Source organism: Calidris pugnax, unplaced genomic scaffold, assembly GCF_001431845.1.
Source record: "Calidris pugnax isolate Ruff unplaced genomic scaffold, ASM143184v1 scaffold11, whole genome shotgun sequence".
Taxonomy (NCBI): domain Eukaryota; kingdom Metazoa; phylum Chordata; class Aves; order Charadriiformes; family Scolopacidae; genus Calidris; species Calidris pugnax.
Window position 1 is genome coordinate 2297205 of NW_015090803.1, and position 26864 is coordinate 2324068.

Below are 26864 nucleotides of genomic sequence, written 5' to 3' on the forward strand. Positions count from 1 at the left end.
AATTGATACAAGTGCTGTCTGGTTAAGTCTGTGTATACGTTTTATTTAATGCTTACCAGGCTTCATACAGTATGTCTGCAATTGTTCCCCACCCAGGAAGGAATGCGGTGTAGCGCGCCAAGTAATTCATCAGCAGGGAGATAGTGAAATGCAAGGAAGGGATCTGGGGGTTACTGATAAAATGTGTGGTTGATATTTTTCTTTTCCCTTTCTTCTTTTCTTTCTCTCTCTCTCTGGGAGGGCATGTTATTCTAAACATGCTTTTGAGGCTTATTTCAGAATATCCTTTTCTCCTCCTATGTCCCAAATTGCACTGGTTAGGGAAGGGTTGGTAATGTTCCCCAGAAGTGGAAGCTGGGGCACCTGGCCTGGAGGTGGTTCTGTCTAGCTGGGTCTCTTTGCTCCTGGATGAGAAAAACACAACCAGAGACTGCAATACCTGAAACTTCTAATTCCTCAGTTTTCGTTTGTCATTCAATAACTTGCTAACAGGACTAGTTTTCCCCCCAGTTCTTATATTTTGATAGTAAAACCCTAGAGAAAATGTAATTATGCTCTGCAAATAATGACTTCACTGGTACGCTTATTCTTCTTTTTTAATTAAGATACTAATTTAGACTTGATAGTCATAAGGAGCTATGAGGACAGCCAGTATCTGGAAGCAGAGCTCTCAGATGTGAGTACAAACATAAGAATCGGTTGCGGGCAGTAAGCGAGTGATAACCCCTGGGTTACAACAGCCTTGTTCACGTGCTCTGCCCTTCCCAGGGGGTCAGAGCTTCAAACTGCAGGTTTCATTCTGCATAACCTTTTGTAGAGGGGGCAGATGACTGAAAGCTGGTAGGAGGCTTAGGTGGACCTCCTTGGGCCCAGAGGTTCTGGTGGGAATCTCTGAGTTGAGGGATGAGCTGTGGGAAATAGCTCATAGACTGTAGCAGCCTACAACTGTTAGCCTTGTGACTTCTTGTCTTTTCTATATGCTAATTTTTAAATGGAAGGATTAAAGCACTGAGGAAAAGGGCTGAACAGTTGCCAGATACAGTCTTGCTGCTTCTTGTGCTGAACAGGTTAGCAGTTGAATAGGAAGCTTTTCTGTAGAATCAGATGGTATGAATCCATCTGTCCTCTTTCTTATGTTCTAACGATCTCTCTCCTTTCCCATTTATTTGATCTTGCTTTTGATACTGTGATAGCAGGTGTAAGGGGAGTAGTTCTGTAGGGGATGGACTGAAGAGAAGAAAACATTTGAAAGCATGGAGATCAGATATGAAAATGTTACATATGCTGAAAGTTAGAGATGGATGAGCTGTGACCTCAGGTTCCAGAGAGGAGCCTAATGACATGAAGCCTTTTTTGGGTTTTGTTCCCCTTGAGCTTAAAAAATTGGTTTTTCAGAAGTGACATTTGAACAGATTGAACACAAGAGGCGTGGAATAGGTGGCTCAGCTGAGGGAGCTGGAAAACTTAGTGGAACTGTCAGTAGTAATAGAGACAGCAGCTGGTATAGGAAAAAATATAGTGCAGTTTCTCACACTGCGCTATAGAGATGGTGTCAGGACATCAGGAACAGATGTCTGAGAGCCTGAAAATACCTACTCTACTCAGGTTGAGTTTTAACTTTCATTAAATAACTCCCTTAACTAGATTTAATTATTGGAATGCTGAATTGCATGCTTTGCTAAAGGAAAAGATCAGAATTATGAAACTAACTTAGTTCTGGAAGTACAAAAACTACTGGATTTCTGCTCTGGCAATTTATTATCTCCACTTGTTTTGTGCTTATTTTTTTTTCCTAATGGCATTGTTATCTATTAGATACTTGGACTAATTGTTAAAACTGATTCTGTTTTAAAGACTATTTTACACTTAGGAGTTGGGTTATTCCCCCATCCCCAGTTCCTATCCCCTTCCTGTATGCATTTGCCGATGCTCGGTTCAGAGGTTCGGTTAAGTTGTGGTATGTTTATACTGCTGAAGGAAAAGAAGACCACCCTGTGTCTTTCCCTTCAGGGGAAGAAGTTTTGTTTCTTGAAATCCCTGCTACTGAATTTCTTCCTGAAATTCTTTTTCTGCGCTGTTTCCAGCTCTGTCATTGTTTGAGGGACTGCAGGGTAGGCAAGCTGGCTGTTGCAGTTCTAACAGCAGGTACGGGGATTACTGGAAGAGTCTAAGGAAATGCTTTGAATTATTGCTGGTATTTTAGGCTGCTATTAAGGACTTTTTCCTCCAAGTGTATTTAGGTTCTGTTTTTTTTTTTTTTTTCTGTTTTAGGCTGCTATTAAGGGCTTTTTCCTCCAAGTGTATTTAGGTTCTGGTGGTTTTTTTTTTTCCTTTTTTTGTGTTTTTTTTTTTTTATTATTATTTTGTCCTTTTGTGGTAGTGTCTGCTTGTCACTGCTCAGAATGAAAAGAGGAGCAGAGGGTGCCTTGTGAAACGCTGCAGTGCAGGCCCAGCGTGAGTACTGAGGTGAAGGCAGGTAGTAGGGTACCAAAGAGCACTGCAGAGGAGTGACTTTCAAATGTCAAGTCTCTGTAGAAAACAGGACTTAGTTTCTGCACCCTCAAGCAAAGGAGTAATACTTCTTTACAGTATTTTCTTTTGACGAATAGTAAGTTTTTAGAAATGGCTGTTAAAAAAAAAATGCATCCTTGTACTTACATTTTTCAGTTAAGACTAACATTTCTTTGGGGATTTTTTTCCCCTGTTTTTTTGCTTGAGCATTTCTGATTATAATTTGGGTGTCTCTGATACAATGGGTGAGAGGAGTTATTTTGTTGGGAAATAATGGTATGCATTCTGAAGCTCTCAAATACTATCTTGTCTGAGGTGCCAGATAAGAGAAACTAATAGCTAAGGAGCAGCACTGTTTGCAAATAGTTGATAACATTTGGGAATAAACTAAAAGAAAGCTACAAACAAGTGGTTGAGTAGAGAAGTACTTAACATAGCATTGATTTTTGTCGTAATTAGGGAAAAACTAGGAAAAAAGCTAGAAGGAAGAGCTTTTTGAACTGCACTTGAAGGAAAGAAATGAAAATAAATTCCAAGTTGTTACTGAAAAGAACTTAGTGCAGTAGAGTATTTTTCTTGCTTCTGATTTTTGGAGCCAAAGAAGGAAACTATATTGCTTATAACTGTTAGATGATGAAATGGTTAAGCTATAACAACTTGATCTTTACTTCTTCCATATCTCCCTGTAGACTTTCATTATTGTGACTGTGGAGTTCATGAGGATGTTCGTAATGTGGCCTAAATATTCAGGCAGTAAAAATAGGATTTGAGGTTCTAGCTGGTGCTAGAACTGTTAAACTTCAAGTTTAATAGAAGTCTCACAATTTGATATTACTTCCCTTCACATGGAAAAAAGCCTGTGGTTTTGCTATAATATATTTGATGCTGATTTTACCAAAAAGAGGAAAGCACAAACCTGACCTGAGAGGATCTATAAAAATCTAAAGTTAAACAGAAGGAGCCTCTAAAAGATGTTTTATCTCATTAAGTTAATTCATTGTTCCATGGTTTGATCTTCTACAGGCAGGTGATTCTGCTTTATACCATTGATAAGCAGTGGTGATGTCAGCATGTTTAAAAGAAATTGGTTTTGCTATAATATTTTCATAATTGGCATTATTTCTTTAATACCCATGTACTAGTTTATTACAAAAGTGAAAAATTTAAACTTCTTTTTCAAAGCTGTTGCTTCATAGTTCTTTGTAGCTCAGAAGTTCATAATTTCAGTTACGGCAAAGGTGCTTTTTTTGTTTGTTCAGGAGGGTGGATTAGACCAGCAATTTCTGAATTGCTTTTATAACTAGCATGATTGTAACTATAGGAATGACATCAGAAATTATGCTAAGCTTTTAAAAAGTTACTAGTAAGTTTGTGTCTTGTTGTAGAGCAGACTGATTGCTTCTGTATTAAGAATGATGTCAAATTTTATTTAGAAGTACCTGCTTGCTGGCTGATCAGCCTATATGTTTTCTCAGTAATTCAGTCAGCTACAACAAGGGACTTGACAGAAACGTGTATAATGTAATGTAGGAGAGTCCTGAAAAATACCATTTTTCATCATTTTAAAACTGAAATTGATGTAGTACTGATTACAGTGGAAGCAAATTTGACAGGACTGCTAGAGCTGAGTGGTGCAAATTGTTCTATCTTTTCTTTGGCCATCCGTCTAAGGTTCATATTAGGAAAGCAGTTTTTAGTGTGGGAGAGGCTGTGTTTTCAATCTGGGAGAAAGTTGTTGCATTTGATTGCATAAAAGCTTAATTTCTACAAGTTTTGGGTAGCTGAAAGTTGATAATGGGGCAGCAAGTGAGCTTCTCTGAGTGCTGGACAAGCTGTCCAGGCAGGAGTGCTACGTACAGCGACTAACGCGTGCAGCCTTGTTGTGAATGAGGAGAATGCACCTCACCCAAAAGAGAGAAGCAGCAATATATTTTATTGAAGTAAAATAATGATTTGATGGAACTTAAAAAGTTTAACAATGGTTTAACGAGGTTCAAAAAGTTTGATGGCAAGGTTCACCTTATGAATTACTGCATGGAAGAAATGTATAAAGGAAAATTGAGTTAGAATTGAGTTAGGATGATTTGCACAGAGACCGGAGACACAGAGTAAGGAAGACCTTCCCATTGAGTCGTGAGGTTCAGAGTGGACCCCCAACTTGCTCTGGGTGAACCTGCTTTTTCAGGCGAGTTGTACTAGATGGTCACCGAAGGTCCCTTCCAGCCCTTACCATTCTGTGAAATATTTTTCCAAGGCACCTTTGCTCCCTTGTACGCGAGTCAGGAGGTTTCTAGCTCTCAGGTTCACCACAGGGTGTGAGGCCAGTTGGTTTTTAGTCAGCCTGAAGCAAATTGTGGCTAGGGGTCACAGAATCACAGAATTATATGGGGCTGGAAGGGACCTCTAGACCCAAGTCCCTCAGCCTCTCCTCATAAGAGAGGTGTTCTACTCCCCTCATCATCTCAAGTGTATCCATCACAGACCTACAACTGAAAATATTGGCCAGTGATTTCCATGTAATGCTTGTAGCTGCAGAGGAAATGGATCTCTTTCTCGCTGGATGGATGACTCTGCAAAGTTCCTCTTCTACCCAAAGACTGATCTGGCTGCATTGTTCTTTAGCTGACTACAACTCTTATTATTGGAGAGGCTACACTGGGACACAGTGCTGAGTGCTGCTGCTGGCCAGGGATAGGAACAAAGAAATGAAGATGACAGAGCAGTAGTTCTGACATGACACCAAATAAGGGAGGCCAGTTCAGCCGAAGTAGGGTTTTAAAGTGCAAATCAGCAATTCTTCCTTGAGGAGGTAGAGTGGGAAATTACAGCTAATTTTCAGTTGTGCTTTCTAAGGGCAGATTTTTTTTAGTTTGCCTAATTACGTTGATGTAACAATTTACTGAGATATTGGGGGAACAATTGCTGTTTATTTTGCACCATTACTGTGGACTGTGGTGTAAATGTGCGAAATGTGTTTCTATCTAAAAGTAGGTGATTTAGAGATTAAAGGGCTAATATCTACAGTTTAACCTTTTTTAAAATTTTATTTTAGCTTAATGATCATAAAGGAATTGTATGTTTTGAGAAATACCAGAGCTACTTTATGTATTTTCTTCAGTGAAGTAGTGCTGGAATGGAATTCTTCACATAGAATGCAAACAATTGAAAGAGGATGTCTGTGCTGATTTCCTAAGACTTCATGCATGGAAATGCATCAATTATAAATCAGGTTAAATATAATTTTTGGAAGGGTTTAAGCTGCCAGAGGAATGTCATGTTCTTCAGAGTCTCCTAGTAGTAACTTACACAGAATTAAATCTCTCCTGACTTTCTTCCAAATAACAATGTTGGAAAAGCAGATTAGGAGAAGAAAATGTAAAAGTTATTGCATAGTTAAGAGGCAGAAATGAACACGGCTTATATCTCTTTGAAGGCTTTTATAATGATTTAATAGTTCCAAATTATTTTGCATATTCCAGTTGTTGTTGTCTGCTGATATAATTAGCATGAATGTATGTTGTGGTTTGGGTTGAGCTGGTAGATGGTATCTGAAACCACCTCCTTTGCTTTCCTGGTAGCTTGTACCAACTGCTTTCATGAGAACAGAAGATGTAAAAAGATGGAAGAATCTTACACTAAGTATATATTGGGTGTTTTTATCTTTCTTACTAAGTACTGTAGTTACATCTTTGCTGCTTCCAGTACATGCTTAGCACATGTCTCTTGTGCAGGAGGCTGTTTTGCTCTGGATCGTGGTTGGAATCTCACTAGTGGAGTGCGTTATTCTTGACTGTAGTGTCAAATGATTCTTCAGATTTCTGTTTACTTAGTTTTAGGTAAATTTACTGAAACCTTTGGGTGTAGCCTGTTGCCAACTGTTCTGCTTGTCTACTCCTTCATCCCTTTGCTTCATTTCCTCTGTAAATTGTCCCTTACTTGTTGGCAGCAGAGTGGATATATTAAAACTGAGGTTCTGTCTCCATAAACCTCTATGTGTGTGACTGTGCTAATTAATTTTCAGAAACATCTTTCTATTGAAAACTTTCAGGTTGGTGATATCTTTTTATTAAGATAGTTTATGAATCCTATCTAACCTTTTATATTTTATGTTTAATAATTAAAAATAATGGAAGAGCTAAGTAACAGTGGAGACAGTTCAGTGATTCGGCTATTTTGTTTAATAATTACTATATACAAAATAGTGCCGATTTTATAGCATAGAATTTACAATGGAGGTACTTTTCCTGTGACTTTTACAGTCTATCTTAAAGCAACCTTGATTTCCAGTAAGCAGTAATAACGAATTGGAAAGAACTCCTGGCTGCCAATTTTCTTGCATTGACATTTACTCCTTTGTATTTATCTGTGGGTCAACTCACTGAAGTTGCCTGACGTAGCACTACTGGCTGTTGCTGTTGAGCATGGGACTACATTCACCTGTGAGGAACAGACTCATTAGTGTTCACCTAGGTAGATAATTTCCCTGGCTTTTAACTTGGAGACATGCAGCCCAAATACTTCAGGCTGAGATAACAGACTCCTTTTGTCTGTGTAATTGGCTTGAGGTATGACTTGAATGATATTCCTAATTTCCGTTCTTTCATTGTTAAATTGAGCAAAAAGCAGCACTTAAAGTAGCTGAACTACTCTACAGCTACTCTAGCTGAAGCTGGAGTAGTCTTATTATTTGAGCTACTTGTGTTTGCAGTCTGTTTTGTGGTCTGATTACCTGAACGGTTTGCCTGGTATTCCCACCTGGAGGTGTTTGGGCCATCCCTTGATTTGTCACCCAACAATTGTCTCTTCCTCAGCTACAGCATTTGTGCTGTTGTTCAGGGTCACTCTCTGTGCCTTTATTATTTGTTTCATTAATATTTCAGTCCCTCAAAGTGTTTTATCTCCAGGTGAAATCCCAGCTAACATCAGGTGTGGCATAAAAACTCAGGGTCATATTGGTTGTCTCAGCTATAGCTGAGTGTTTTTCTGTATACAGTCTGTAATTCTTGGCAGCAAAAGAGAAGAATTGGGAGGGACAAGTCAGAGAAACGTAAACCAACTTTACCTCTGCAAATAAGGGTTTGGTTCATCACTGGTACACCGTAGGAGAGAAGTAATATGAAAGTTTAAGATGGGGCCAGTGGAAGATACTGTGTAGTAGACACTGGCAGGGATGTGTGAGGGTTTGCTGCTTCCTTCCTACGTTTTCTGTCCTTCTAGTAATAGTACCAGTCTCTCTTAATGTAGCTCAGAGGGCAGGCTCTAGGCTGAAGGTGAGGAGTGTGGGGGTATTTCAATTGGGTGCATATGGTTGGGATTGCCAAAAATTAGTAGCTGCTTGGCAGCAAAAGAGAAGAATTGGGAGGGACAAGTCAGAGAAACGTAAACCAACTTTACCTCTGCAAATAAGGGTTTGGTTCATCACTGGTACACCGTAGGAGAGAAGTAATATGAAAGTTTAAGATGGGGCCAGTGGAAGATACTGTGTAGTAGACACTGGCAGGGATGTGTGAGGGTTTGCTGCTTCCTTCCTACGTTTTCTGTCCTTCTAGTAATAGTACCAGTCTCTCTTAATGTAGCTCAGAGGGCAGGCTCTAGGCTGAAGGTGAGGAGTGTGGGGGTATTTCAATTGGGTGCATATGGTTGGGATTGCCAAAAATTAGTAGCTGGAAGCTGTACAGAATTTGGATTATGGACGGTAGTATTTTGAGATAAATTTGTGATTTAGACCTGACTGACTCATACAAATTCAGTGGGATGTGGTTTTCGTTAAGCTCTGTTGCGTGGTAGTGTTGATACAAACCCAGCAATTCCAGGCTACCTCTGAATGTGTGTTGTGGGGGCACTATATTAGGTGACTGTTAGCACTCTCATTATGTGGCATGGAACCAGGCTGTCAAATGGAGGTATTTGATTCATTTGTGGATGTTGTAGTAGCAAGTACTGGAAAGACCAAGCTAAGGTCACCTCTTTTCAGTCTGTGAAGTCTCCTGCAGAATGTGGCAAGTAGCAGGCAGAGATGTCTGTAAAATAATGCCCTTGGTTGAATCTTACTTCATTATTGATCTGTCTTCATATATGACCTTCCTAGAAATGTGTTCTCTGTGTCTATGCAAGTCCCTACTTAAAGTAGAGGCTGTTGAAAGAATAATATATAGTACTGTCAGTCACTGTTGGACTCATTAGTGCTCGGAGCAGCTGTGTTCACAGCGGCTGCATTCAGTGCTGCCTTCTTTTTGATTACTTTCCTTCAAATAGGTCTGTGGGATGCTCACGTTTTCTTAGTGTGTTTAAAGTACGTGGTAGAGCCTTTGGTTCAGCATTTCAGGCTTCCTGAATTTATTTGGCTTGTTGGAGAGTTGTATTTTTGGTACGTTAGGCTATCTTCTAAACTCCTTGCAGAAAGTGTCAAGCAAAAAAGTAACGTGTTTTTATGGAAGGTCAAATATTTTTGTATCACTTACAATTTTGGTATGTTTTGTTATTACAGAAAAGAATAGGCAATAAGATTCCTGGCATGGCTGACATTTTTTGGGAGACCTTTAAAACTTTGTAGCGATGCAACTCTTTGCTCAGCAGCAGTTTTGAGAACTGGTAAAGCAAGTAGAGAAAATCACAAATTTAATGTGGAAAAGCTGCTTTCACAAGCTAGATGTAGTTGAATGTCTCATTTTATAGATGTATTTTCTTTAGTTTGGGGAAGAAATTCAGATTTTTTTTTCCAATTTTTACTTATTCCTTCCCCTCTCCCCCATCTTTAATGGGATTTTTTTGGTAGGTGATTTGTTACGGTAATGAAAGCAAATGAATCAGTTTTTCTTGTTTACTTACTGCTTCTCATCTAGGCTGCTTATAGTTGCTCCTAATATTTGTTTCTCTGAATAGACTTAAGGTACTTTCCAACTGGAATATTCCTTGATTTAGCAAAGTACGTGCATTCTACTCCTTTGCGTCCTCTTGGGATGACTAGGTAAAATCTAAACTTCTTAAAGTAAGACCCAGCTAGATTTTATGAAAATAGAGGAAATGAAGAGATTGATTTCTGATAGCCGCCTTGTTTATTGGTGGGTTTTTTTACTAGTTGGGAGAGACCAATGTGGCATAAAGCCCTGGAGCGGGGAAGCAGTTCTCCATACAGGCTCCAAAGTAGGTCTCTGTAATTTTACTTTCTCAAAGGAGCAAAACCTTTCTCCTGGATAAAGTGGAAAGGTGGGATTGAGAAAGGATAAGCCAGACAGTTTCCTTCATTTTGGTTCCCAAAAGACTGTCTTGTGGACCTGGCTTCAGTGAGAACCAATTTGGCAGCAGTGTCTTGTGTCACACAGAGCACTGCCTTCCCCTCAGATGTGGGATGCAGCTGGTGTGTGTAACTGGTTGTCTCTCCTATGTTTCCTGTATCTTGGTTTAGAATCGCATACAAGTGTGTCTTTCCAAAGCTTAACATCCTTTCATTAGGTACAAATTGTTAGAAGTGACATGGAAGTGCTCTGTTCTTGTTTTGGTTTAGATCTTGGTTGTTTTTCTTATGAAGGAAAACATATTTTCCTATCTGGAAGCTCTGTTTTTAATCTGTGACCTGAATTGGGCTGGATAATAATATTGCCAGAAGTAAGATTGCACTGGCCTGTTTATTCCCCCAATTATGTCTGCTAGCCTTTTCTCTGTGATCCGCAGTACAAAAATTGTATTCTGCTGAATTATTTAAGTAGTAGTGAATTTAGAGCACATAAAAAGGAAGTAATTATTTAAGTAGTGAATTTAGAGCACATAAAAAGGAAGGTGGCAAGGACTACTAAATGGCAGAAAGTAGCTTTGGGCAGACAGCCAGTTTGGTGGGATGTAAGCAGTAAGTGCTGTTTAGGGTATCAACCTCAACTGTGTGCCTCTTGTTTATGTGTTTGCCCCTAAATTGCAATTGTTACCCCTCAATGTGCCCATGTTGTGCTAAGGTGTGCATTAGTGTGATGAATGTTACTTTTCCAAAAATCTGTATCAGTTCTAAGGCTGATGGGTTAAAATGGATGCATTGTTTTTAAGCCCATTTTTCTTCCCTTATCCTTCCTGTGTCTTTTATTACTTAAAATAAAATTTGGGCAGCCTGTCTATTGCTGACTATATAGAATTTCAGACCGTTGAAAGTAATTTGCATGGCAAGCAGAAGCTGATGGACTGATGAGCTGGTCTGTAGCAATTGCAGCTTGTGCAGATGCTGAGAAAGAAGTGACATTTTGGTTCATAAAGTGGGCTTACTTGTAAACATAAAGATTGACTGGAACTTGACAAAACAGGAAAGGAGGTTTCTCTTAAGATTTTACGTGTGAGTTCTGTGGATGTTCAAATCATGAAGGGCATGATGATCAGAAACAAGCAGTCAGTATATTAGCTCTGGATAGTACCTCCTCTGTTTCATATCTTCATTTTAGATGTGGAACACTTCTAAAGCCATCCAGCAAATTGTAGTTCAGCTTGACTGATATGCAATTATAATAATGCAGAGAAATTACTGTTTTAAAAATCTAGTTTTCATTCAGAGATGCTCAAAGTCAGTAGAACTTTTAATGAATACTCTGGTTCTTACATTTTCCTATGTTAGAAAATAATAAATTGAGGAGCCTCAATGCGTAAAGGATATTAAACTGTTACTGAAATGTAAGCAGGTTCTCCAACCACCTGTCTTTAAATGTCAACTTTAGAGATGGTTTTTATTAATAAAGTCCTTGACTTTCAAATGCGTATGCCATGCTTTATCTTTATTGGCATGAATAATTCCATTAATCTTATGGCTCAAGGTAAAAGCAAAATAGCGAATTAAGCAGTTGCATAAATGTCATCTCCAAGATGGCCTAGTAAGATACAATTTCCAAAAAATGACATATTTCTGTGTGACATCTCATTCAGTTACCGGAACCATAAACTTTGCTTTTCTTTGACACAGTCATTTACTTTCTGCACTATAATTCTTAGCTGGTTTTTTAACTACATTTAAAAAAAAAAGAGGGGGTGAGAGGGGAGGAAGAGAATAGAATAGTTTGATTCCTTATTCTTGAAAATGTCCTCTTTCTGAGGATTATGGAATCACTGAAAAGCACAGCTTGGCAGTGACTGGAGGAATATTGGAATGGAGTGAAAGGAAAACACGTATTTGTGAACTCAGAAATGTTGAGAACAAAGTGGTAGAAGGAGAAAGTAGTGAAATTCTTCTGTTTTTGAGCTGCTTCTGGTCTTGAGCTAATTTGATGCTGAGATGTGTAGTGGAACAGTATTTGTCACGTTGTCTGGAATAATAAAGTCTTAAAAGGGGAAATAGGCGAATTGTTACTTTTCTAATATGACAGGGAAAGTGACGTTGCCTATCAAGGTTTTAAATCAGGGTGAAGACTTTGTGCTGTTTCGAATAAATGTATTTTATTTGAACAATTTGCACTTTTATGGTTAAAGCAAAATAAAAAGTAGACCGTAAAGTACTCATTGTGAGACTGGTTTAGAAGAAGAGGTGTCTGTGGAAGAGCTAAAGTGGTGTTTAGGGAGAAAATCTCCTCTGTTTATCAATGAAAAAGTAACTGGGGAAAAAAACCCTCCAAAAAGCTGAAACCAAGGCTAGCCTGATACAGAAACCCAGCAAGCTTCTCCATCCAGGAGTAGTTGCTGTGTTACCTCATCTTATAATGACAACTGCTTTATTGTTTGGAGATTATGGAAGATTTTGTCTTTAGTCAAAGGATTTTACTATACTACTATGCAGTATCCAGGCATCCAGATCAATTTTAAACAGCTGAGTTTTGGGGTTAGACACAGTCCAGTTATGAAGCATGGATTCCAATCTAGGCTAGTTTATGAATCCAAGGAAGTATTTAATATAATGCTGCTTTCTAAAAGAGCTGTTTGGTTTTTTTAGCAGATTGATTCTGTAATTGAAGATTTGACTGGGACTGGAGTTGTCCAGTTGCAAAAGTCTTGATATAAAAAAAACTTCTATCACGTTATGAATTCAAACCAAATCTGGTCCAGAAAATGGACTTAGCTGGGGAAGAAGGGTATGGGAAGAATTCAAATCACTAGGAATACATTACACAGTGGAAAGATTTGGCACTCCTACCTTGAAAACTTCTTGGGATTACAGAGTAGTGAAAACTTATTTTCAGATGGTTGGTTTCTGAGATGCATTCAGAATAAGGGGAGAAAAGAAAGTTATTTCAAGAGGTATGTTTTTTTTCTGCTGGGAACATACCTTTGTGTGAATTGCAGACTTGCTTCTGAGTGACAGCTACAGTGAGCAGTGCACACTGTTATGGATGTAAAATTGAATGTTGAAATGCCTAGATATGTTTTGTTTTATTCTTTATTAAACTATGCATTCCCACTGAGAATATGGAAATGCTTAATTTGACTGGAGATGGGAAAATGAAAATTCTTAAATCCAGTGAGGTGAGTAAATTACATGGGAAGTGTTCATATTGTGTGCTTCCGATAGTTTTGGGTGTCTTTTTACAATTTTTAAAAATTTTTTTGTGTTGCCTCAGACTGGAACAGTTGTTGGAAATGTCAGATTTTCTCATGGAAGACCCGTGTAGCTGCTGTTCTCTGTTGACAGGCTCTGATGGTAGACCATTGTCATCTACTATACTACCAGCATTTAATCACTTTTTAAATAGTCATTGCTTTTTCTTAAATTCTTATTGAATGGGGAGCAAATAATAAATTATTATAGTATTATATAATTATTAATATTTTAGAATTATTACTATAATAAATGCTCATATCAGTGAATGCAAAATCCAGTTGCAACAGTTTATTGGTACAGTGTCTGAGTCTCTCTCTTCCAAGAATCAAAACATAACAGAGTTATGTTTCCTAATGGCTGGCATACTTGTTCTCCTTCACTTTATTTTTTTATTTTTTTTTAATGGCTGTCAAAGTAGATGGATAAAGGGGATAGGAATGAAACATGATGAGTGTCTAATTAAGACAGGCGATTACAGAATTTATAAGAGTTAGGATTTATTCAGAGAGTGCGCCGATTTTGAAATATGGGAAGTAAAATAGAAGTAAGGAGTCATCAGGCCATATTGACAGATTCATGAATAACTTAAAAAAATTCTGGTAATGATGGGCTGTTTTGGTTTTTTTTAGGTTGATAGGACAGCAATAAAATTCCAATTTGCTGAGTGTTTTATCTTGTGATTGATATCAGCTGGTAACGCATCTGCTTTTGGTTGGAATGGCAGAGGGCAGTATCTTGGTGAATTTCAGGAGCTTGAGATGGAAGCTGGACCAGAGTAGCAGGAAGCCTGTAGTCTCTGGATGTATTTGAGTTTCAAGTGACAAATCTCTTGGCCAAGGCTCGGGTTTTTTTGGTGTTTTTTTTGTTTTGTTTTGTTTTGTTTTTGTTTTGTTTTGTTTTGTTTTTTTTTTTTGTAAAATGGCCTGCTTTTTCTTGCCTGTAATTTTACATGTCTACTGTGAACAATGCTTAAAGCAGTTGAAACTGCTAAAAATGTGTTAAAGCAGTAATTTTCTGGTTTACCATTAGATGGACTCTTTTACTGAATATTAGTTTTAAAAAAAATTTTTATGATTTTATCCAATTTTGGAATAACAGAAAAATTTAGATGTCTTTTGGAAGTGTCTGTCAGTAACAGCTATTTCATCATTTCTGTATAGCAGGAATTGTTTGTCTGCTTGGTGTGACATAACTTGACTCTGCTGCCTCCTACCTGTCTGTTCTCTGAAGTGTATGTTAGTTTTCGTCAACGTTAATCTGTAAATTAATTACACAAGTATGACATGATGGGTAAATGTGTGCTCTGTGAGCAAGGGGAGTAGAGAAATCCAGGATAAGGTGGCAAGATTAATCAGTTCTGGAGAGGTTAGTGCTGTTATTTCCCTGGTGTGTAGAACAAACGACTTTTGGAACCCAAGTTAAAAGATATCCCTGTCCTTTTGATACAGTTACATGGGGCTTCTAAAATGGGACACATACCATTCTCTGACTTCTGTTCTGCTTTATATATATATATAATACTTTTCCATCCTCTGTTAATGAAAGAATCTGGTCTCTGTTTCTTCTGTGTTTTTGTGATGGTCTGAACTGGGTCATCACTGGGTCTGTGATGGAAAAAAAGTGTTTTTGAAAGCTGCTTCTGCTTTTTCAGTCTCTTTCTGTTCTTCTCCCCCCTCCTTTGTATGAAGTCTTGCGCTGCTTGACTTGACATTTAATTCCTTATTCCTTCTCCTGGCTTTTCCTAGCCTTTTAACAGTTTTCAAAGTGCATTATCCCCCTGCTGCTCTTGTGAGACTCTAGTTGTCTGTGCAGTTTACTCCTGTCTGTCTTTTTCAGTGATAACACTGTGTGAAAGGTGAGGAGGGGAGTTGGGCATCAACCCATAACTCTTGAAAAGCGAATATTTGGTTCCCCGTGATATGAACAGTGTCATGGTCAGGATGCCTATGAAAAGTTACTGAGCTTTCCAGAGTCACACGAAAGATATTTTGTTGACACGGCCAGTTTTTATTGGGCAGTTGGGACTTATGTTTCTGTAGATAATTTTCTTTTCTCCTACGACTTTCAGAGTTGGCAGACATAGATACTGATATCTGGGACAGGAAAGAAGGCAGGATACTTAAAAAAGGGTGATGGAAGGCCCGTAAGAACTGGTTACTTTTTTTCTTTCTTAAGATTATTACTTCTTGAGTTGTACTGGAAACTTATTGCATGCTTTTACAGGCACCTAAGACATCATTACAAATACTGAAAGCTGAAGGTACAAGGCCAATGAAAATGTTTGGTTTTTCTCAGACTGTATATAAAATAGGTTATGGTTGGCTGGAAGGGCAAGTTCCTACTGCTGCTGTAGCTGTGATAATAAGGGTGTGGAAGGATGCTCTCTCTGCACATGTGGATTTGCAGAGGTCATTGCCCTTGGATGTCATTTTTCTGGTAAAGGTATTCTGTACTCAAATGGCTGGTTTCTGTCCCTGGGGTAGCTTTATGGCAATACAGAGTCCATCTTTGTGGAGCTTACAGTCATTCTGGGAGTGCTTTGCTGGTCTGGCGTGCAAAGGTTTGTGAGTTGAAGTGCTCATGGTATTTATGTAACTTAATAGATTCTGTTCTAATAGACTCAGAGGAACTTTTTTCCCCAAATGCTTTGGCCTTGATAGGAGAAGGAAAGATGATTTTTCTTTCCCCTTATTTTTCTTTTCCTTTTTTTTTTTTTAATTTTAACTCTTGTTCCTCCTTTTGTTAATTATAGACCTGTACTGCAATAACCACAATGATGACTTCCAAGGTACTAATCGATAAAAGATGGCCTGAAAACAAAGGCTGAAATAAATGATTTGTACCTGAACAATAAAAGGAGACAATGAAATTTTAATGAGCGTGGCACAGGCTCAGAATGGACACGGCTGCATATAAAGCCTAGACTTGTTTGCTAAACCCAAAGAGATTGCTGAAAAACTTGTCAGTTGGAGAGAAGCACTAGCTCTGGGGTCAAGCTACTCTATCATTTTTTCAGGGGCATGGCATCACTTCTGTCTACTGCTCTGCTTTTTCTCATGAATATGTAAGAGAGATTCCTAAAATGGACAAGGAAAACTGAGAATGAGTGAAATTCAAATTTACTGTTAAATGTGCAAGTCTGACTTTTTTTTTTTTTATAGCGTGTTTTCCAATTCTGTTGTTTTTACCTGCGGTTAAGTGCGTTACCTTTCTCTGCTAAGCAACCTGAAGAGAAAAAATGTTTTGCAAGTAGGAGAGCAGTATTGTAAAATCATTTCAAAGTCAAACAAAACAAGAAGGTTGTGGATTGGTGTAATTTAGTCATTAAGGTAATCTTCTGAAAATTTGGCAATTTCCATTTAGGGCTTCTTTATTTTTAACACTACTATTGAAAAGACTGTGGTGGTTGGCATTCAGCTCGCCATTTCTCTAGTCCTTTTTGTGGTGAAGATAAACTTTAAAGGGAAGGTGAAGGTGTGTTTGGTATTAGAAGGGGAAGGCTTTCTGTTTGTTTCATGGGGGAAGGGATGGAGAGGTGTTTGTGGGAGATGTGGGAGATGGAATCAGGGCAGAAGTAAGGGGTGTAGTAATGCATTGACTTAAAATTGTTTGGGGCAGGTGGTTTTAGTCTGTAATATTTTAAAGAGAGTTTGATCTTTGTTCTGGTGCGGAGGCGGTGGCAGTAGGGAGTTAGGCATAGATGTGGCAAAGGAAGGCTGCCCAAGCAAAACACCTGAAGCTCTGTAAATCTTAGGCAATGATTGCTTGCATTGAGTCCAGGCTTATTTAGCTTGAAAAAAAAAGAGATGAGCACAAAACCACCAATAACTCAACAGGCTCTGAAGACAATCCTGGAAATACTCCGCTGTGGGAAAGGTTAGAGGTGTTATACATATGGGGATATTGAAAAAAGGCTAAGACAAAATGCCTCTTTCAAAACAAAGTAGTGACTTGAGCAAATTTGGGGTGTGTACAAAGCTGTAGAAGTCTGAATGATCAGTTTCTGAAATATTGTACACAAATTCGTATGTCCTATGCTACTGCTATCTAGGGGAGCAGTAGCAAATAGTAGGCATCCCAAATGCCCATATTAGTGGTATCAGCCAGTTTGTTAGGGCTGTGTTTTTAGGAGAAGCTGAGGGGTGACCTGCATTTGTGTGATCTTCACTCTGGTCTGTCGTGAGTGAGAGCAAACTCTCCTTCATGTGAGCCAGGAGGTTACTGTCCATCCCCTCTTGCCAACGAGTGAAAGTGTTAAATAGTTGTTCTGTGTAATAGCTTAGATGATTTCTACAGGGAAATGGAGTTTAAGATCTGCTGTTGTGAAAGACAGGTTTATTTTGGGGGAAAAAAATACGTTTCCAACTCTCGAGGCTGATCCACTAAGTTTGAAACTTCTTCACTTTCATTTAGTGCACTTGGACAATTCAATTATTTTATTTTTGTTGGTATGATCTTGCAGTCCTGGCTGTTAGTTTATTGTGCAATGGCTTGCATTCATCAAAATTGCGGGTTTTTATTTTATTTTTTTTAAATAATCTTTGTGGTTACTGGATTTTCACTGGCTGAGTATTTCCTGATCCTAAATATATGATCAGCAGTAAAAATGTTCTTTTGTTGTTAGAATTCGTTAGCAGAATGGCCAAATAGCTTTAGACTTCTCTCTCCTCCTAATTGTGTTCTTATACACAGGTGTTCATACTTCCTACCTAGTACTTACTGGGAACTGAATGCTCAATTCCATTGGCTAGTTTTCAAAATTACACTCCACATCTGAATGTAAAATATTATCACAAAGATGAAAACACCATGGTATATTTAACTGTGGTCATTCCTCTGTAAAAAGTGTGTTACCAAAAGGCTAGTTATGGGGAATTAGCATGTCTTTCAAGGTTATAAATGGGAAAAAGAAAAAAAGGAGGGGGGCCAACAAAGCAGCAGTCACATACTTCTTCAGTGGAACCTCTTCAGTTAAAAGCTCCTTTCCTTGCTTTTATGTCATGTGAACCTCACCATTAATCTGAAAGAAATATGAGTAAAAGAATAGCTCACACATGCCCTTGAAAAACCAAACCTAATGATCAAAATAGTATCTTATAAAATTGAGTTATTACAAAAACAAATTTAATGACATTTGTTTATCTGTGATCTTGATGTAAGATCAACCTGTGCTGCTCTTTGAGTAAATGCATGAAAAACCCTAACAGAAATGCTATATGATTACAATTTCTTTGAACAGGTACTTTGTGCTGGACTTCGAGACAGGGATTCTGCAGTATTTCGTGAATGAACAAAGTAAAAACCAGAAGCCCCGAGGAACCTTGTCCTTGGCTGGAGCTATAATATCACCCAGCGATGAGGTGCCGCACATGCTGGTGGTCTACTCTGCTAATGGAGAGATGTATAAGCTGAGAGGTACAGTGCTGCTTCACTGCCAGCTGAGTCATTCTTCTCTCCCATTCCCTCTTCTGCATCTCTTCTGTCGTATCTCATGTCTCTTTTACTTCCCTGTACTGTCAGAAAGTAGTGGTTATACAGCTATATTGTTACATACTATATTATTAAACGCAGTGGAACAGTAATCTGGAGTTAAATACGTGTGAATTTACAATATATAGACTCTCAGTGCTGGAGGATACATCAAGATGCCTTCTATAAGCTGTTAGTGTGGCATTTTGATTGTACTGTGTATCTTGTTTGCTTCTGAAGGAAGAAAAAAACTGCTGTCATTGCTGTCCACAGCATAGCATCTCGCTTGGAATATCGTTCTCCTCTCTGCCACCCTGCAGATAATGTGCAGTAATGAATGTGCTGATGGGTCGGAAAAGGGAAAAATGCCAGTAGAAGGCTCTTAAGATACTCTGTTCTTGTCAGTCTTGGAATAACTGAATGCACCTTTAAAATAAAATTTTGCCTTGCCTTGCTCCCAAATGTAAGACAGACAATATAGACTATGTAAGAGTTAATTTGGAATATTTTTTTTTTAAAAGCAGTATTCTGTGTCTATGGTATTTTCAGTATGGCTGATAGATCAGGATACTTTCATATCAAACTAGTTTATAAAAAAATAAACTGATTAAAAAAAAAAGAATTGACATGTAAGACAGTGTAATAACAATTTAGAAGTACATTAGTTTTTCTGACCAGAATTTCTCATTTGGCTAGCAGGGCAGAGTACGCAGGACTCCCCTGTGGTACGGTGTGGTGCTGTTCTGTGTGTAGAACCGAAACAGAAGAACAACCAGGGAGAGTTTCTGTTAAAAAGTTTTGGAATTTGCAGAGCTAGAACACTTGTGGTTTCATTATCAGGCTTTTCCAATCACTAGCAATTATAAACTACTTACAATATGCTGCTTTTTATTTAATGAGATCTATGAATTTGATTCAAAGTAGTAAATAATTTTTGTGCTGAGTCAATAACCATTGAGATACTTAACAGCAGAGGAAGTAAGAGAAAATATTTACTGAAATTATCCAGTCTGTATTGGTTTTGTTTAAAAATAAAAAACACAACCAAACCTCTCTCCTAATTATGCTTATTAATATCACACAGGAGCCACCTGATACAGACTGCAAACAATCTTTTCAATAATTTTTAAAGCTGTTTTTCAAAGATGTCGGGGGGAAATTGGGATTTTCATTCCTATGTCTTAAAGTTGCATGTGAATGACACACAAAAGTACTAAAGTATCTGGGGAGCTGGTAGTTTGTCTGCTTGCTGATTGACAGCTGAGTGTAGAGGTTTCACTGATTTAAATGCTGTGGTGTGGCCCTTGTCCTTCACAGAGAGATAAGTAAAGCAAAAGTGGATTAAAAATAATAATAATAATAAAAAAACTTCATCTTGAGATAATTCTGCTTTTAATGGCACTTGGAGGTGATAACTGTGAAGATGACTCTTGAGCTTATCTCTTCCAGCTGGCCACAGCAACTTAAGTTGAGGTTTAGATGTTTTGTACTAAAGAATTTACATATTCTTAATTTAAGTAGAGTAAATTAGAATTTATAATGCATCCTAAGCAATAAATAACCTCCCTCCTCCCCGCCCTGACCCTGTCCCATTCTCTTGTGCAAAAAAAGAACATCAGTTTATGTGTGATTCCCTGCATTTTCTTGTTTCTGTTCTAGCTGCTGATGCAAAGGAGAAACAATACTGGATAACTCAGCTTCGATCCTGTGCCAAACATCACAAGGAAGGTAATTCTAAGGTAAATAATTAAGAGGGAGAAGTAACTATTATGTTTTAAGTGGTGTAGATAAAGATTGGCATGGTCTGGGTTGATAGACTGGCTGCTGTAGTTAGTGGGCTGGTGTTCAGAGGTATATGAATAAAAGCAACAAGTTGTCATTCCTCACTAACTGGAGCAGACCTAAGTCAATTTCATTTTATAAGATATAATGGCTCTTATAATAGAAGCTTCAGGTAGATGTTAGCAGTGATCAGTCTTTCACTTTATCAAATCTGAAAGAGGTCATCGTATGAAGTTTTATATTATGTCTGTCTCTTTGGAAGTGATGTCAGAATTTTTGTCCTCAACCAGATAAATATTTTGGACAGGTGAAAAAACATCTGGACTTTACAAATACTGGACTTTACAGTAGAATGGTGTGTTGAGGGTGTCTCTTGTTTCCAAATAGAAATGATGTGAATCTGTTTAAATTGGAACACACTTGAAAGTGGGAGGTATTAAAAACAACCAACCAACTCTGTTAGAAATAAATGATTATTGTATTGATTTTATGTATGCTTTTGGTGTTAATACTAAGTAAAAAAAACCAAACAACTACTCCTGCTATTATCTTCAGTCTTTTAAGCACTTCTATTGATGTCTTTACAAGAATGAAAAAGATGGCTGTCCTCATGACTAATTTCTTGCTATATTAAAAAACTTGCATATAACTGCCAGCAGAAAGGATTCCTCCCTGCCCCATGGTGTTGAGAACCTCAGTCTTATGTTAGCTGCAGTCGGAGTCATGATCCTGAGTGACTTTGAAAGTTGGACTTTGAAAAGATGGATGATATTTTGAGGAGACTGTCATTCACTGAAATGTGTGAAGTTAAATAAAACCAATTTTTTTTCTTCGAGTGATGTGGACTTGTCAGGAAGCAATTACGGTATAATTAAAACCCTTTTTGAAGGAGAATAAGTAACTTCAGTGTTTCAGTACTCTTTCAGTTCTAATGAATGACAACTAAAATAAATGGGTTTTCTGTAGCTGTAGCCCAGTCCTATTCCGAAAGGTGTGACTCAGAATACTCACACAGTTGCTGTTGGTTTGCAGCTCAGGGACTTTCTGTGCTAGAGATGGTAACTTTTTATACTCAATTGCCTAAATAAGTTTTCTAGTCACTTCTTGAACCCATTTAAATATTTGGCATTGTACAATGTATTGGGACAAGTTAATAGAATTGGTTTGAGTATATATGATATCAGAGAATGGAAAATTGATTCTTCTACTCCCTATTAATTTGGTAATATTTTTTAATACTGGATTTGTTTTTCTCCTTTTGCCTGCTCTTGATAAATAATTCTGTAGAAGTGTCTGTTCTAATACCAAAACCTCATTCCAGAGTGGCAGTAATTGAATTGAAGCTGATCTTTGTGTAAGTGAAGTTTGGAACATTTTTCATCCTTTGGTAAAAACTGTTGCACTTAGAAGTAATTTATGTTCAGAATTTTTCATACTGTGTCTCCGTATTGAGCTTCTGCAGTAGTAGGATCTACAAATTTCGATAGGCTCTGAATTAATTATATGTCAAAAGAAAAGTCCTGGTGTTATAATAATGAAAATGTCCAGCAATTAGTAATGGTCCAAAAAAAGGAATAGAATTTTAGGAATTACCAGGAAAGGAGCCGAGAACAAAAGGGAGAATACTTAGAGTGCTCTCATTCTGTGAAATACTGATCTTGAATACTTTCATCACTCCCCTTCCATTTCTGAAACAGAAATATTGGAGCGAGGGAAAGTACTTCTCATTACTTTTGTTATTCTTCTGTACAGAATGAACTCTGTGTGACAAAATTTGACTACATTGTAGTCTTTTTCTGATGATGGGAAGGAAAGGGCAAATCTGGGAATTACAGCATTAATAAGTGGTGTTGCTGAATAGGAAGTATTTTCTAGCTGTTCATATCAGTACAGGGGAACCTCAAAGAAAATGAGCTGAAAACAGGTTCAAAATAAAAGGAGATGAATGAAAACTGGGATGCTTTGGGTGCCAAAAGTGTATCTAGATTTGACAAGTATTTGAAAAGCAAAATATTATTAGAAAGTCTTGACTAATTGAATGGGAGGCTATTAAATACAAAGATGGCGTCTGACCCAGATCATCTAACATGCAACTTTTAGAAACAGGAAGGGCTGAGCATGGGGAGCATCTCTCTAGACTTGTTCTTGTTACTCTTGCCTAGTGACGTACCGCTGCCATGTATCGCTTCTGGTTCCTGGGCTCAGCACACAAGAACATAGAAGGAGTTCCTTGACTGAGAGGTGATGGGCATACATTTCATACCACAAGAGAAGGGTTCGTGCATTTTTCTTGCAGAAACTTGACAGAGGATGCTAGAGTATAGATTCATTTTGTTTGGTAGACCCAGTCATAAATTTTAATTGGCTTGGGTCCATTTAGTATAAAATAGAAATGCTGAAGAAAACTATAGTACATTTCTTAGTTCTGTGTTACAAGTCTACATCTAAAATCAGACCAGGTCACTTTTCAGTTGACGTTTTTGTTAGTGAAGCCCTCTTAATTCTCCACTTTTGTAAGTCACAGAGCAAATAGAAATCTTATATCTTTTGTATTTTTAAGTTTAACAGTCCAGAAAATAGGATGTTGGGAATTTATATGCTTCAGATGAGACCACTGATGACTCTGCTTCAAGTACAATACACTTTTAGATAAGAAGCAATGCTGTGCTTACCTGTTCCTTACCTTTCTTTTGACAAGATTTGTCTCATTTTTCAATACACTTTTTTTCATTTTTCTCCTTCTATCTTCTCATGGTTAGAGTATTATCAGAGGCAGATTTTCCCTGACTTTAGCATTACGTATAGTGCTAACTTGGGTGTCACCTACACACGGGTTTTAAAGCTTCTCTCTGCTTTTGTCTGTAAAAGTAAGTAATCAAAAGCCTTAGTGCTACAATGATTAGACTTTGGAGATCAGATATTGGTTACAAAGGAGTGGTGCTTCACAGAGATTCCTGAAACTAGAAAAAAATAGCATTTCTGTAACTTCTTTTTTTTCTTCTTAAAGTGTCTTCACAACCACTGCCTGGCAGGAGGTAAGGGAGGCGAAAACTGATACATTTCTTTGTGACTTTTTTTTTTTTTCCATTGTAGGTGAAGGTACTTTAGTATAATAATTATTAGAATGGGAATGGAAACATGCTCTTTATTTAAATTTACATAAAAAAGCATGCTGCTATTTTAGCCACCTTACTGGGTCTTTTTGTGTTGGGGTTAGGGACTGGAATTACATAAGAAGGTCAGTAATGACACAGAGAAGGGTAGATGTTTGACTTCCTTTTGCATAATTGAGGACTTGACAAAATTCTGTGGTTTTGGATTTTGTTAAAATAGCCCCACGATTGATAGGACTGTCATGATGTGATTTGTTATTCTACTGGCAACAGCACTGTATCTGTCTCTTCCCTCATCTCCCCATACTTTGAGGGCTGTAGTAAGTGATAACTACAACTTGTCTGTCTCTCATAGTGCTGTCATGAACAGGCAGATAGATATTCATGTTTTAAACTTCTGGAGTTTGAACAGAATCCAAGCTCTGTCTCTGGGAACAGGCATGTTTCTGCATCTGGGAAGTTGGAGTGTTTGATCCCAGCTTCTTCTACAGCTTAAACTCATCTTTCTCACAGGAAGAAAGAGAGGCAGAAATTTCTAGCTATTTTTTAGGAGTCATACACTTGAGAAGGAGGTGGAATGGGAAGTGTAAAATAATGCAGTGAGGGGTATGTTTTATCTTATGAAAGTGGGATACAGTTTAACTGGGGAAAAATAATGTGATAACCAGGCAAGCAGTGGGAAAGTTTCCAAGAGTATCAGTGAAGCAACTTTTAGCTACAGGTCTTTCATATTGGAGAGAGAGCACGCTTTTGAAATCTTGACTAGGTATTATTGATATTATTGGAAGGAGATTTATAGGAAAACATGAGAATTTGGAGAATATTTTTCAAAGCTGAAGCTGTGTCACTATTTCTGTGAAATATTTTCATGGGAGAGCAATGCTTCTTCCTGCACTGGATCCTGCCTGCTTCAAAATGCTACCTTATTACTTGCTGTCCTTGCTGTCTTTAAAGCTTTAGCTGGGGACTGAAGCAGTGGGGGAAATTAAGCAGAGCAGCAATTTAAAAAAAAAGAAAAAAAGATAAATGTTGTATACTAATGACTAAATTAAGTTGCATCCTAATGAATGGTCCAAAGGTGAGCTATACAGCTAACAAGTGAATGTAACACAAGCAAAGTCTGTCGCTTTGCTTTAATTAAATTTTACATCTTAATGATAAAAAAGCACTAAAAGGATAATGTTCTCTGGCAAATAATTCTCATGCTGTAAGATAGCCTTTATGTTCCTGGTATTCCCATACAAGTCTCATTTCGTTTAATTACAGATTGCTCAACCTCCACAGAGTGCCAAATCACACTGAATTGGAAGAAGTCTTCTATGTCTGGATAGCATTGCTGGTTTTTTAGACTAGTCTGAGTGAATATTATTGTACAAGTCTTAATTAAAGCATTAGTCAAATTGGAATTCAGTGATATAAAATGCTTCCAAGAAGAAGGCAGCTTATGCGTAATTTTTGTGGTAACTTCGAAGAATAATTTTATATCCATAAATTGTCACAAGGTTGTTAGTTCTTCTGTTTCATGCCCCTTTTTTTCTTGACTGTTTAATGATGGTGGCTGTAAAAGCACTGCTAAAAACAAATACACTGGTTTTTATGCCAGCTCTTAATTCCCCTGTGTGGATCAATTGCAGGATTGGCATATAACCCTTGTATTTCTTGATGCATATCAGGAATGTGGCAGGGAACAGAAACCTTTATCTTGTGAAGTAGCTTTTCTTAAACTGTGCTCACATTGTTACTTTCAGCTTAGGTCTGTGCTAGAATAAGGAGGTGGATGCCCCCCTGTTCTAGCTTCTGGTTTGGAGCTGCACAAGTGAGCTGCTAAAAATTGGATGGTGTTGTTTCATGTCTCAGCTGAACTCATTTGCTGATTCTCTGCAGCTGTAAACAGCAGGCCAGTTGCTTCTGCTGTCACCCTTTGTGTGGGTTCTGTTGTGTTTCTGGTTCTGCCTTAGCTTGGGCATCAGGAATAGAAAAAAACAGCATCCTATTAAAGTTACCTGAGCAGATCACTGAGGAAGCAGATGAACACTGATGTAGGGGAAGCTGGACTCTGCTCCCAGCAGCCCTTAGTAGTAAAGCCCTGCTCTCTTCTTCCTCCTGAATGGAGGGTGGCTGAAATGGATCTGGCCAAGACCTAACCTTTCTCTGGTTTAGTCTAAAGCGTATTTAAAGCTGAGCTGGCCTGAATACTGCATGTCTCTGTCAGGGACTGTCCTGCTCGCATTCCCCTCAAGCAGTGCTCCTGGTGCCTGTTATAACCATCATCCAGCTCTTTTAAAAGGCAGTTGGGGGAGCTAAATCAGCAGAAAAATCTCTATGTGGCTACGTCTCTGTTTCTCTTACAGCTTAACTCCCTGGAGCGGCTCTCCATGAGGTCAAATGGGCCTCAGAGCCAGCATGGAGAGATGGTGGAGAAAAAAGTCCAAACCTGCTCCTTTCAGTGGTAACTGAAGTAGCAGTTTAGCTGTAGTAATGCCTGAAAGTTTGAGGTCAACACTTGCTATCAAGTCATTTTGAGGCAGATGTATAATTTTTTTCCACAGCTGGAAGAATGACTATCAGATCTTGGGTGGCCCTTCTTCAGTTTTATCAGGTTTCTTCTTGCCTTATTAATAAACGGCCATGGAGATACCTTTAAATTTCTAAATGGATTATTCACTGGGTATTTTCAACATCTACTTGATAATTATTTCCATAAAGCCAGATTAGTGAAAGTTTCAAGTCTTTCTGAGTATTGTTTTGGTTCTTTTATGCACATCAAACCTATTTTCCTTTTGAGCAAGTTCACTCTTCCATCCTCTGGTATGCTTGCTACTTCATCCTCTTGTCCCTGATCTATAGAAGTCAACTAAAAGATGCGGCTTCTAATTAAAACATGCTTTGGAAATCCTCCAAGCGGTGAGGCTTAGAAGGAAGCAGTGCTTGGCTGTAGGTATGTGTGTGTTTGACACCTTTTTTCCTCCCTTTGGAAGCTGCATGAAGATAAGAGTTGCTCACAGCTCTCTGCTTTCAAAATCCTTTTACAGAAATGGAAAAAAAATAATCCGTTTACGACTGAACATGAGCTTGCTCAAATAATTCTTGACAAAGAAAAGATTTGATGATGGAATGATTATCATAGTCTCTTGCTTAAAAGCAGCCACGTGCATTGCCTTATGGAAGATGATGAAGCACTGTAATACTCTGTCGGAAAAGTTAGTACCATAGATGGTGCTTTACATAAATGTGTAAAGCGTATCATAAGCTGGTCCATTTGCAATGCTGAAGTTTGGACGTTATGTAGATTCAGTCATTTGCATTTGTGAATGATTACAATGTAAATGAAACAGATCTCGTGTCCATATCTTTCTTTTATCAGTGTTTGTTTTCTTAGGATGCATTAGAAAAGAAGTAGATGGGAATTAAAATACTGAATGGTGGTGTCTCAAAATGATAATGACTTTCTGACAGCATGAGACTTCTCATTGCTCCAGAGCTGCACGCAG

General features: G+C 38.0%; 1 protein-coding gene across 1 annotated transcript in view; it reads left to right on the top strand.

Annotated features, from left to right (window-relative positions):
• OSBPL10 (oxysterol binding protein like 10) overlaps positions 1-26864 on the top strand; it is a 111795-nt gene that overhangs the window by 13821 nt on the left and 71110 nt on the right. Inside the window, exons 3-4 of the mRNA XM_014937625.1 lie at positions 18249-18424; positions 20138-20217. Coding sequence (XP_014793111.1) covers positions 18249-18424; positions 20138-20217 — 256 coding nt within the window. The remainder of the gene's footprint in view (positions 1-18248; positions 18425-20137; positions 20218-26864) is intronic.